Source organism: Ochotona curzoniae, unplaced genomic scaffold (genome assembly GCF_017591425.1).
Source record: "Ochotona curzoniae isolate NIBS_2020 unplaced genomic scaffold, NIBS_Ocur_1.0 scaffold_4701, whole genome shotgun sequence".
Classification (NCBI taxonomy): Eukaryota; Metazoa; Chordata; class Mammalia; order Lagomorpha; family Ochotonidae; genus Ochotona; species Ochotona curzoniae.
The window spans coordinates 34270369-34283706 of NW_024467122.1; the positions used below are offsets into that span (position 1 = coordinate 34270369).

Consider the following 13338-nt stretch of genomic DNA (forward strand, 5'->3'; position numbering starts at 1 on the left):
TCCTTTCTTAAATTCTAAACAGCTCACTCTTAAGTGGAGCAGTGACAATACAGATCCAGTAGTCTATTCAGCCAACCATATCTCCAATTCACGTAACACTAAAGAATTTAGCTTCACTTATATATAGTCAACTGCCCAGAATGCTTGTAGCAGCTGAAAAATAGTTCTCGGTGTCTGTGACAATAGCTAAAATAGGTTAAGGATATTTTCCCGACATTCCTGTACTTTGTAGTGATTCAATCTCATAACACATTCAAAGTGACTTTATTGCTTTTCTGGATAGTTTGATGTATTTAAGAATTCACAAGTACAAAGTTATAGGCTACTCACAGGGTTTGATTTCATTTCCATGAGATTGTCTAAAATCCGAGTAACAGGCAGATTCTGTGGGAGAGATGAGTAAGTACTGTTACATATCAGAACAAACTGAAGCTCTGCTCTCTTAGAAAATAAACTACATAGTTAAGTATGCTTACCTTTCAGCTAAACACATTCTAAGTATTCTGTGAATGGCAAGTATAAATGCCACACATATAAAACCCTTGGCATTCAAGTTTCCATGAAAAGCCATAATTCTGAACAAAAATGTACAGCTCCTTTTAATGTGTAGGCATAATCAGACCAATGTCTAGATTTTTTTTTTTACCTTACTTGTTGGATGTCTATTTCTTATTACTAATAATTGTTAGCTGTTGCTTTGATCACATGAAAATCCTGTTGTATTTTCCCACTTCCTTTCAGCAAATCTGCAAGTTTTCTTTAAAACACAAACTTTAAAGATTGAGAATGTATTATGAAATGATTTAACAAAATTCTTCATTTTTAATAAAGATAATTGTGTACTTTAAAAATTAAGTAGAAATATATGTCTCAATTGTCCATTTTAATCTTGCCTGGGATAAGTTCCAAGTTTTCAATGTCATTCTGCATTGTCTTATAGAAAAATTTTAAATATGAAAGACACAACACTGACGTTGGCAAAGACTCACTCTAGCTTTACTTTTGAGATGAGAAACAGTATACTGTTGTTACATTTCAATTTTATGAGTTTTATTATTTTGAACATCATAAAATATGTACCAAAAATTTAAGTGACTACTGTGTCTATTCAGAGTACAACCCTTTTGACCTGGCACGTTCTGCTCACTGTGAACTGATATTTTGGTTCTGAGCTGTACAGGAAGTTCTGGAAAGAACAGTTTTGTACCTTACAGTTTTCAAACAACCAAAGCAATGCCAAATCTGATTACTTAGAAAACTGTAGATTATACATCACGATTTCAGGAGAATTTTCAGGTTTTTTTGGTTATAAAGTGTTTTGTTTCTAAAATAGTTTTTTACTACAGAAAATGCTGTTTTCTTCAGGTGAAAATACTCATTTTCTCCCTTACTCTAAATTGGTTAAGTTAATGTGTTTTCAGACGGTCTTAGGCAAGAAAAATTAAGCTCTTTCATTATTCTCGGATATTTGTGTTGGCCAGTAATTTTCAGTATAAACATAAACATTAAATGTTCAGGCTGAGTATTTCTTGAGTACTAGTTACAATTAAAAAAAAAAAAGGTGGTCTCCAAATGTACCCTTTAACTTTTTTTTATAACTGAAATTGAGTTTGTTCATTTAAGAATGACTTGGGGATGTCCAGGATGGCTGAGTGGGTCTGACCACTAAGTTAAGCTGCTCTGGGATAGAACAAGGCAGGACTACATTACCAGGGGCCGATGGACGGAAATTTTGAGCAAGGAAGGGTGGAGAGCTGATGACAACAGTGAAGACTGATGCGGCAAAAAGAGAGAAGACAGAGATGTCACTGCAGCCAGCTGCTAACTGGGAGCCGCCCTCCTCATCATGGAGAGGTAGGAAGAAACTGTGCCCACTGACTTCCCCTTCCGCCAGGAGAGCTGCCTGGGGTCTGAGCAGTGTGGAGCTTGGAGCAGGGAAAATGCACTGCTCTTCTCCGTCCCTGATCCTCGCAGAGCACCAGTGCCCTCTGTGCTGCTCCTACCTGGATCAAAGGCATGGCAACGTGTGCGACAAAGGACACATCTCTGCATCCTGCAACGGGGGAGTTTCTGGCTTTCAGTCCTACAGCTATGCTCATGTACTCTACGTGAGCCAAGGCGAGTCACCTTAGCTTCTGGGAACCGACACCAGAAGCCGGGCCCGGTACAATTACACTTTACTTTGTGTCTTATAGCTGTGCTTTTCTGAAGACAAGTCTTACAGTAAACAGGCCATTAAGTCACATAAGAAACATTTCTTTTTGGTTAAAAAAAAATCTAGAAGCTACAATTATTTTTGTCTGTTTTTCTTTTTTGGAGTCGGTTAACATGAAATCAATCAACTACCACTGTTTCACCACGTATTAGAGTACTGTAGATAAAAGAGAACTGCAGGTATAGAGAATGGTAAAGAAACACAAGCGTTGGGCCCAGTGCGATGGCGCAAGTGGTTAAGGTCCTCGCCTTGTACGCCCATATGGGCACCAGTTCTAATCCCAGCAGCCCCGCTTCCCATCCAGCTCCTGCCTGTGGTCTGGGAAAGCAGTCGAGGACAGCCCAAAGCCTTGGGAGCCTGCATCCGTGTGGGAGACCTGGAAGAGGCTCCTGGCTTTGGATGGGCGGCCGCGTGGGGAGTGAATCATCAGACGGAAGATCTTCCTCTCTGTCTCTCCTCTCTGAATATCTGACTTTCCAATAGAAATAAAATAAATCTTTTAAAAAAAGAAATACATGTGTTTCAATGCATGAGAGTGAGCACTTCAGAAAACATTCTGGCTGAGATCTGCCACCAAATGACGCTCTAAAGCCTTACTTGTATGCTTAAATGAATGCATACACTGAATTAGTAAAAATCATTTGCATACCAGGAATCATTCAGATGCTAGGTTCACTATATGATTACTGGCATAGTATTACACTAGCAAATAGAAAATCTTTAGAACAAAACCAGTAATTTTCTTTGCTCAATAGTTTGTTCACTTCAAAAACATTTAAAAAAAAGCTTTACACTGAAATAAAAAGGTATAAATGAAATATTAAACGAACACTTTTTAAAAAGTTTTAAGTATGTACATTATTTGTAAATAAATCTCAGAAACTGCTGTTTACAGATACAACGGAAAACACTGTCTGGCTAGCAGCTGACGACCTGTTAGCAGGGAACAACTGAGGATCTAGATTTAAGAGACAAGAGTTCCATACACCTGACTAGGCTAAATTAAAAATAACTATTCCTAACATCATCAGCTTTCAACTGCAAAGGCAAACATACAAAAACCCTAGCTGGTATTATGACTTCAGTCATTGCAAATATTCAGGTAAAAGCAATGTTAGCTCTGTTTTTGATGGTTCAGTTGCCCAAACAACCAAACTGAAGTTTGCACTGAAACTAAAAACAGCTTAAGAAATGTGACACAGCTCTATAACCAAAACAGATGCTTCCTCTCCTGTGAGCTGTCCTGGAATTCACCACTTGTTGACCTGTACTGCACGTCTAATCTAGCACGTCCAGCCTCTGGGCTGATGGCGGCCTGTGCTGACGAGACCCCGTCACGTGGACCTGTTCGAGGGCTGCTGTTAGCTAAGAGCAACAGGAAGCATGTCAGTGAAGAGGAGACTGTGATGTGGCTTGTACTTACACCCTATAATGCAGCTTCAATAATCTGAAACGCACTGCATCCTTTGTTTATATTCTCAGCTATTCTCATTTCTTCCCAAGCTCTTTTAAACTAGTCCACAAAACAGTCATCATTAAGCCATAAATGCTTCCATAAATATGTATGCCCAAAATATTCTTTAGATAACCACGTCATTAGCATATCCAAGATAATTATGAATAGACAATTTCTCCCTGAGCTTTACTCAGGTATGACTCAATATAAACAAATAAAAACTGCTTTAATTTAGGATATACAATGTGATGTTTTGATACATGCATTTATTGTGAAGTTTTGATTACCACACAGTTCAATATCTAATCTGTTATTCTTGTTTTCTTATTGAAATTAATATTCTTAATAAGGACCATAATTAGATATCTGTTTAGTCTCTATAAATCTGTGGAAACTTATTAATTTCAGTGTCCTCTACTGTTACTCTGAACAGCAATAGAAAAGGATAACACTGAAATAATTATTTTGTAACATGATTTTTATTTCACAGTAAAAAATATAGTGGGCCCAGAACCGTGGCCTAGCAGCTAAAGTCCTCGCCTTGAGTGCCAGGACCCCATATGGGTGCTGGTTCTAATCTCAGCAGCCCTGCTTCCCATCCAGCTCCCTGCTTGTGGCCTGGGAAAGCAGTTGAGGACAGCCCAAAGCCTTGGGACCCTGCACCCGTGTGGGAGACCAGGAAGAGCTCCAGGCTCCTGGATCCAGATCGGCTCAGCTCCAGCTGCAGTGGTCACTTAGGGAGTGAATCATGGAAGATTTTCCTCTCTGTCTCTCCTCCTCTCTATATATATCTGACTTTGTAATAAAACAAATAAAATAAATCTTGAAAAAATAGCATATATATATAGTAAACATAGTACATATATAGTATAAACATAGTATAAATGCTATTTACCATAGTCAATAGCAAACAGCTATTGCCTCTAATTCCCAATTAAAACAAACCAACCACATGGCTTTTGTAGTGGTGAGTTATTAAAAACAGAGGTAACTAAGACCATTTAATTTCACTTTTGTGGGAAACTATGTCAAAGCAGTGTATTATTTTCAACACTAAGAAAAGCAAAAGAATTTTTTAATTATCATAAAGGATAATTAGTGAATTAAGAAAAATGTTAACAAAATATTTAACAGCTGAGCAATTTGGGCATCTTTACAAGTATTATTAGAGAACATATATCATGTGGCTATAACATAGTAAGTTCAAAAAGATTATTTCAATGATTAAAGCCTACAATTTCTAGATTATATAAACTGTCTGTTCTGCTTAGTATGGAGTGTACTTCAAAGAGTTCAAGGAAGACAAAGAAGTTTACTTTGGTGGAAAACTCAAAATCCACGCACAGTCTTTTCATATTCCATGTTTCTCATGAACTTCCTGACAACCCCACAATTCTCAGTTTCTATCAGCTTAGGCACTGGTGGTCTGTGTGTGCCCCCACATCATCCTGTGCACAGCTGACGGGAAGCCAGAATGGCACTGGGCTCAGCAGTGATCTCCAGGTGAAGAGGGGCTGAATGGATGAGGGCAGCTCGGGGAACCAGAGGACGGTGATGATTTCCTTAGCAATAGCTCCCTCCCAGGAAAGAACTGGGAGGAGGAATAAGGAGGCTAAAAGTAGTGAGGGAAGGATGCATTTGGGGTTATACCTGAGGGTGAGTGGGAAAGTGCTAGTCTTTACTTAAGTAAAGGATTTTTCACTTTTCTTTATTAATCCCAACATGTTTTGTAGAAGAATGTTACCTTAGAACTAGTAACCTACTTCATGCAAGGCATTAAGAGAAATCCAAAGATGGAAAAAATTCCTGGCACTGAAAGAATCTATCTAGAAGTAAAATGCAAACAGTGTTTATGTAAGATTCCACATGTCAGCACCGTGACAGAGCTAAGGCGCTGCGGCAGAAGCTCCGAGAGAGCTTCCCGTCAGCACATCTCTTTCCCAAGGCAGGTAAGCTACACTCCAACCTGACTCAACTGTGTGCGCTCTCCTCAATCTGGCCTTTAATAGAATACTTCGTATGACATTGCTTATGTGAAACACTGAATGTCAGATTTACCTTAAAATATTCCAGTTAAAAAAAAGATTTAAAACCATAAATGGGGATGATGAAAGGATGTTGAATGGATTCAGCAGAATCTAACAAAATAATATATACTTGAGCATTTGCATAAAGAAGTATTTTTTGAAAATAAGCCTAAGCAATGACAATTCTAAAGCTGAATATTTACACAACGCAAAAACTAGAGAAATTAAAAATCAGTTTTAAAATGTCTTGTATGTAAAAACAAGAACATTAATGATTAAATTAAGCTATAATTTCATTATTCTAAATTATGAATGTGAATTAAAATATTCCAATTTACTTAAGACTTTAGATTATCTATTAAGTTCATTAGCTTATTCAAATTCTGAGTACGTGTTTTGTTAAATGTTACTTATTCTAACTAGCTTAGGCTCAGCTTTTCAATTAATGAACCATGAAAGTAGTTCAAGAAAAAATATCAAAATGTTGGTAAAGTCCAGAGGTAAATCTCAAAAACCAAGCATGAAATTTCAGTGAATTCTGAGCCATACTCATAACAATGTCTGGTTATTTAAGAGTACCGGTAAAGACTTCTTGATTTTATTCCTAATATTTATTAATTGAGCAATGCTCCAAGTGAGCAACCAACCAGTTCCCCTCTGTGTTTTCCCACAGAAGTACTTACTTGCTGTTTCAATACCAGGTTCTTCACTCCTTCCATGACAAACTGGGATCCTGTATTCATGACTCGTGATAAGAGACTAGGCGGGAGCAAAAGACCACACTAAGAATTGTTACTCGCGTCAGTTCCCAGGAAGCACTCGCCTGATGACACAGCACATGCTGCGCACTGCGCCCCCATCTTCGTTTTCAAGAAACAGAATGGCCTGGAGAACTTCTGCTTCCACGGACATCACTGTTTATCACTATTTAATAATAAAATTGTAACACAATACTCTGATTTGTTAATAATTATTTTAAGATATAAACAGTTGGTCTCAAAATAAGCATTTTACCTAGTCTTTGGTACTGTTTTTAGAGAAATTATGATTTAAGCATTCCTTGCTGATTGCCTCTCAATGCTAAAAGAAAGACTGTAATTCAGACTACTTTACAATTGCAAAACACATGAAAAGACTGACAGCACAGTCAGTTGCTTATAATATGAGCAGGTCAAATGTTCCTGTGCTCTGTCTCACAGCAGCTGGCTCCAACCCTGCAGTCCACTGTCTGCTCCCCTCTATACACACAATCTACCAACTAAAAACACAAAGCACTGTATACGTAGGGAATTTTGCCTCAACTTTGAAAGATATCCATTGTCTGAATGTTTAACAACAAAAAATGCCAACAAATAAGCTGCCATTCTTGGTTTGTGTCTGTAGTACAAACAGGCTCAGACAGGATCAAAGGATGCTTTTTGGGCCATCATAGTAATCCTGCATTATGATATCAGAATGCTAGGAGTAGCCTTAAAATCACCCAAGATTTTCTTATAATACATTTTATTAAAACTTCCAACCACATAATCCATAAGAAGCCTAACAGAATTTAGACATTCAATATTTCAAGACATGAAACTGGAAAGTCATTTTGTGACATACACGGGAATAATTTTCCAAAAATAATTCCCCTTTCCCAGCCTTGTCTTCACTCTCTGAAATGAGTTCCTGGCAAAGGTGTGTGCTAACCCTTCACTGTGTACTCCAGCACTGTCGAGTAGGGAGACCTGCTGGATTCATCCTGCCAAGGTCTTATAATGTTCTGGTTAGGCCAGGAGCTTTGGTTTTTCTAGAAATCATTCCACCAAAACCAGTAGCTCAATATGGGGCTAGTAGCATAAACCTGTCTTCCTCTGGGCTTCATGCTTCCGTTCTAGCTCTTCAAGTTCATCTGGAATTGTTTGCATGGCTTGTCAAAAGAGAATGACGGTGTCACCCTCACTGAACTCACATACACTGCTGGATGATCTGTAGGACCAGCCCCGGAGGTGTCCTAGCTGTCACCTGCCACCATGTCTATACCCTATGGATAAATCTTGAAGTCCTAAGTAACTAGCTCCAAGTCATGTTAGGTATGAACAGTGATGCAAAAAGCTTCAACTTTTATGTTTTTTTCTGGAATGAAATAATGAATGTTTTAAGAACAAAGAAGCATGAAGCAAATAGCTCAACTCATGTAAAAGATACTAATTACATTTTAAATAATTTAAGGAAGCCAAAGGCAGGTTGACAAGAAAACATTCTGCATTCCAGGTGTCAGACACTGTGTTTGGAAGCCATGAATGTCTAGTGTCAACCAAAGTCATTACAAATACTCACCCCATTGGTTTGGTGGTAGTACTACCATAGCTGGTAGGAGCTGAGGCCATCTTGGCAAAAGCCCTGTTAAGCAAGGAAAGTAAGGAAATCACATTTATGAACTGACTAGCCATCATTCAGTTTTGTGGTGATACCAAGTATTCGTAAGACTAATTCTAAGTTCTGGTATGCAGACATTTTCTTAAAAGAGAAATAATTTTCAACTAACAGAACTCTACTACAATTAGCAGTACTGAAACACTGAGAATAAACACTGGGTATATATTAAATAAATGCTACCACTGTAGACTGAAGACAATGAAAACTGGCAAGATTAACGTGGAAACTAGGAAACAAACTTGGTAATAATGATTTCCCAGTTTAAAAAAATATTACTGAGGCCCGTTGTGGTAGCCTAGTGGCTAAATATACTCCTTGCCTTGCACCTGCCAGGATCTCAGGTCGGTGTGGTTCGTATACTGGCTGCTCCACTTCCCATCTAGCTTCCTGCTTGTGGCTTGGGAAAACAGTCAAGGATGGCCTAGGGCCTTGGGACCCTGCACCTGTGTGGGAGACCCACAAGAGGTTTCTGGCACCTGGCTTCTGACTGGCTTAGTTCCAGCAGCTGTGGCCACTTGAGTGAACCAGATGATGGACGATCTTTCTCTATGTAATTCTGACTTTGAATAAAAATAAATAAATCTTTAAAAAAATATTATGGCTACTTCTCAGGATGACAGTTAGCAGGTACTCGGGAATCATAAGCGGAGGCATTCTCAACCTAGGTTCAAAGGGATGTGCATGCCCCAATCAGCAGGTTAGTTGCTGTACCAACATCACCTCTACAAAAACGATTTGTACTTTATTTTATGGAAATACCATAGTCTATGTGCCAATACTACTGCTAGATATTCATAGTGGTTTTTGAAATTTCATTACTGCAATTGCTTCAAAGTCTTTCAATTGCATTACTTTTTTTTAGTATAAATCCAAAGTTACCATTTAAAAACTTCTGAAAGTATCCAGAAAAACAGAAAATTTCACTTTAATGCTTTTGAGACATATGATCCAAAACATTCTAATCTTTCATTTTCTCATCTCACCAGTCAAAAACATGTAAAGCTTGCCTAGAAAACAAAGGTATCACTGTTTTATGTAATTTGAAGTGAAGGATAGGCCAGAAAATATTTCTGCCACTGGGAAAAACATACCCCACAGCAGTGTTCAGTTTGCTTACTAGGACTCCCATGTTCTTGAACCAAAACCTCAACTGTGCCTTCTTACAAGACAGGAAGTAAATGAGAAAATAAAACTTACTTCCACTGTTTGATATACAGTAATGGATTAAGGTTACATCCTGCATCAGTTAAAGCTTTTTTGTACTGCTCCAAATCTGCCTGAAACAAGAACATAATCACAAGAAAAATATTTACTTTTACGAAAGATCACTGTTTTTCCGTTAAACAAAAGGAACACATGGTTGAATTAAATTCTAGGCACCCAAGTATGGAGAAGTCACATTTTAAATAAGTACTGAAGATAAAATCATATATAATGAAAACTCCTTAATACTTTAAAATCATCTGAGAACTACAGTATTTTGTCCATCAAGATTTTTTTCCTTTATCGTTGAAACGTACTGCCTCTCCTTGGGAAAAGCACCAAGTGACTGATCTGAGCAAGAACATGTCCAATCAGAAACATCCAGGGGGACGAATGTAGATAAAGGTTTCCCATCTCCTTCTGTGAACCCAGAGGTCCAAATTTATTAACGCAACTACTTTAGTCCACCACTTTTTAAGTTGTAGTTTTGTTTTTCTTAAATCTTATTCTTTTTATTCCCTGATGAGTAAATCCAGTGAAATTTAATAAATTAAAGGAGCTTATCATCATAGTGACTACATCATCTGATACTGCTAAGTCCTCATTTTCTTCAGACTTTAAGGATCACTCAAAAGACATAACCCTTACCAAAGTAAATCAAAATAAAATGATATAATTTTAAAAAGAAAGCTGAATTACTATTTAAACTCTTATACTCCTAAAAAAATAATTATAGACTATAATAATTCCCTAAGATCTAGCTAAATCCCCGCTGATGAAAGAGAGATCTCTAAAGGCAAGAGATACACTCCTGGGGCAAGGTACAAGAATCTAGGGCAAATACTGGATTTGGTCTGTTCTTTTAGCACACCCTGCCAGAGTTCGGCCAGCAGAAGCCTTACAATTTAGGAGACATAAATAATTTCTACCAGCAGAGGAAAGGAGCTTCCAATAGCCATATTACTACAGACGCCACCTCCGTGTTCCCATGCTAGTGGCTCACCTAGGAAAGCGCCATGGAATAAACAGACTCAACAGTTCCAGATCCAGCAAGATGTCTGCTACCAGAGTCAACACCTTCCTCAACAGAATAGAAATACAGGGTATTTTCTACATAGTGCATTAATTTTAAAATAATCTGAACCAACCATCCTAAAGGCATAGCAAAACTGAATCCCTTATTTCGGAAGTTATTTTCCAAAAACAAGTACTTTGGCCACTTGAATTCATTTCATAGTCCAACAACTTAAGAGTGATCAGACATTTCCTGTGGACAGTCTCCCCTGGTGATGATAAATGCTGCTCCCAAATAAAACTCTGCAGTCAATAGGATCAGCTTTAACAAACTGTTTTTCTTCTAAAGACAGGAATAAAGCAGAGGCTCAGCCACAGTGGCTTTACTTCTATTTTTGAAAATCTAGCTGTAACAACTCTGTAAACAAACATTCCCTCTTCTTCCCAACAATTGAAGAGGGGACATACCTCAGAAGGCGCTTGCTGTGTGCTTATATAATAGATCAGAAACAGCCTCATTTTATCTTCTGGAGTTCCCGCTACATAAGAGAAAACATTAAGAATGGTTTTCCTAAGTGCAGTACTTAAGTATTCTAACCAACACCTTAACAAGAACATTAAAATTCAAAGTCTAAACAAACGTGGCAAATAAAAATACGGTTCTTTTCAACTAAGTTACGGTAATAAGCACTACAATTACAACCAAAGAAAATACAAATATGCAAGGAAATCCTATGGTCTGAAATGTCTATGTTTGGGTGATATTTTTTGGACATAAACTCAGAAATGACAGACAATCATACATTCTAAAACAGGTTATTTCTGAGATGCTAGAAACAATTACAAAAGGACCATGTGTATAAAAATGGCACATCCTAGGAAACTGTCGGTGCTGGGAAACTGGGAAATGTTGGCTGGCTAAGTAAAGCTGACGGGCTGAGTTTCAACTTCTCAAATTGGGGCCCTCCAAATTCACATGTCTTCTCTTTCTGAAGGATATTATCAACTATATGATTTGAAAAAAACATATTTTCACTTTAAAAAGGACACTACTGGGTTACACTACAGAATATATTTGCATCAAAGTTTAAGGCAAAGTAAGACCTTAGGTTTCTCCTTCTATTACCCGAAGCCTAAAGATATCCCGAGAAACTCACTTATCCTGCTTTCCGCTGGATTCCCTTGGGAAGCAAAAACGTCAAAATACTGTCTGCAACATTTAAAAGGTTACTCCAGTGTTGTGTCCTAACTGTACATATTTAATTACCCCCAAAAAAACCCAAACCTAGTAGTTCAATTTTTTAGTATAATTTGGAATTCAGACACTCATTCTCAACTTATTCTTGACTCCCCCAATCTAATAGAGCAGTAGAATAAACTGAATCAGTGACTGGACCCCAAGTTCCCACGTTTGTAAGTAAATGCACCCAGGCCGTTTTGAATGTCGGGTTCTGAGACTCAGGGTCCTGTTTAGAGCCCAGGAGCCCGATGATGCTTTTGTTTGAATGGGTGAGTAGCTCCCACTGCATTAAAGCTCCCAGGAGACTCCTGTACGCAGCATTTCCATCAATGAGCATTGTCAGAACTGTTAGCATTAGCTACTGGGATCTATGTCCAATCCCAAAACTTGAGTAAGAATTCTTTGGGGAGAAACCTGAAACTGTGTACCGAGCTTGTAGACTTACTTATTAATGTCTGTAAGGGTTCACAGCTTCTTTTTTCACTCAATGGGTTATAATCAGATAGTACTACTTATTTTGATGTTCCAATTGTCCTAATTTAAAGCCTGTTCAAACTGACTTGTAACATGTTTCTTTTTTTTTTTTAGTACTTTCTTTTTTTTTTTTTTTTTTAAAGATTTATTTTTATTATTTTTTCATTGGAAAGGCGGATATACAGAGAGGAGAGACAGAGAGGAAGATCTTCCATCCGATGATTCACTCCCCAAGTGAGCGCAACGGGCCGATACTATGCCGATCCGAAGCCAGGAGCCTCTTCCGGGTCTCCCACGCGGGTGCAGGTTCCCAAAGCTTTGGGCCGTCCTCGACTGCTTTCCCAGGCCACAGGCAGGGAGCTGGAAGGGAAGCGGGGCTGTCGGGATTAGAACCTGCGCCCATATGGGATCCCGGGCGTGCAAGGCGAGGACCTTTAACCACTTGCGCCACCGCGCCGGGCCCCTTTCTTTGTTTTCTAACACAAAAAAACTTCTATTCCCATTAAGTACTTTCTTTCCATGTTCCAGCCCTGGATTCAGCCACTTTTCCAAGCAGTCCTGGTAGAAACTGCTATATAGAAGCAAAATATGTACTAGTATAGCATCTCAGGTCCTCTGAGTTGGCAGAGCTACAGAACACTGAGCACATGCACACACAATCTATACTTGATGAATATACAGACAAAACATTAGTTCACAAGTATAAATCACTTTTAGATCCATCTTTCAACTCTGTAGAGCAAATGAAAGTAATCAGAGTATCAGGCACAGACACTTGCTTTCCATACCATGCTTTTAATTCTCTTAGGAATCAGTACAAATTGAGCTTCAGCTCAGTTTATTTTCAGCTCATCTTATTTTTATAGATTGATTTCTTTGTAAGAGTGACAGAGAGAGGGCCTGGTGCAATAGCGTAGTGGTTCAAGTCCTCGCCTTGAGCGTGCCAGGTTCCCACATGGGCTCCGGTTCTAATTGAGGCGGCCCCACTTCCCATCCAGCTCCCTGCTTGTGGCCTGGGAAGGCAGTCGAGGACGGCCCAAAGACTTGGGACTCTGCACCTGTGTGGGAGACCCGGAAGAACTTCCTGGTTCCTGGCTTTGGAGCGGCTCATCTCCGGCCGTTGTGGTCACTTGGGGAGTGAATCATTGGACAGAAGATCTTCCTCTCTGTCTCTCCTCCCCTATGTATATCTGATTTTCCAATAAAAATAAACAAATCTTAAAAAGAAAAAAAGGAAAACAGTAATTTTATTCAAAGTTTACTGAAATTGAAAATGCTGGACTCATTATCA

The 13338-nt window shown here is 38.6% G+C and overlaps 1 protein-coding gene across 5 annotated transcripts in view; it reads right to left on the reverse strand.

The window, feature by feature from the left end:
* Positions 1 to 13338, reverse strand: part of SCFD1 (sec1 family domain containing 1) — an 82855-nt gene that overhangs the window by 12116 nt on the left and 57401 nt on the right. For all 5 annotated transcript variants that reach the window (XM_040969267.1, XM_040969264.1, XM_040969263.1 and 2 more), the window contains 5 exons: positions 10802 to 10872; positions 9314 to 9393; positions 8018 to 8080; positions 6382 to 6457; positions 331 to 384 (listed from right to left, as the gene is read on the reverse strand). In XM_040969267.1, the coding sequence (XP_040825201.1) occupies positions 331 to 384; positions 6382 to 6457; positions 8018 to 8080; positions 9314 to 9393; positions 10802 to 10872 (344 nt within the window). The remainder of the gene's footprint in view (positions 1 to 330; positions 385 to 6381; positions 6458 to 8017; positions 8081 to 9313; positions 9394 to 10801; positions 10873 to 13338) is intronic.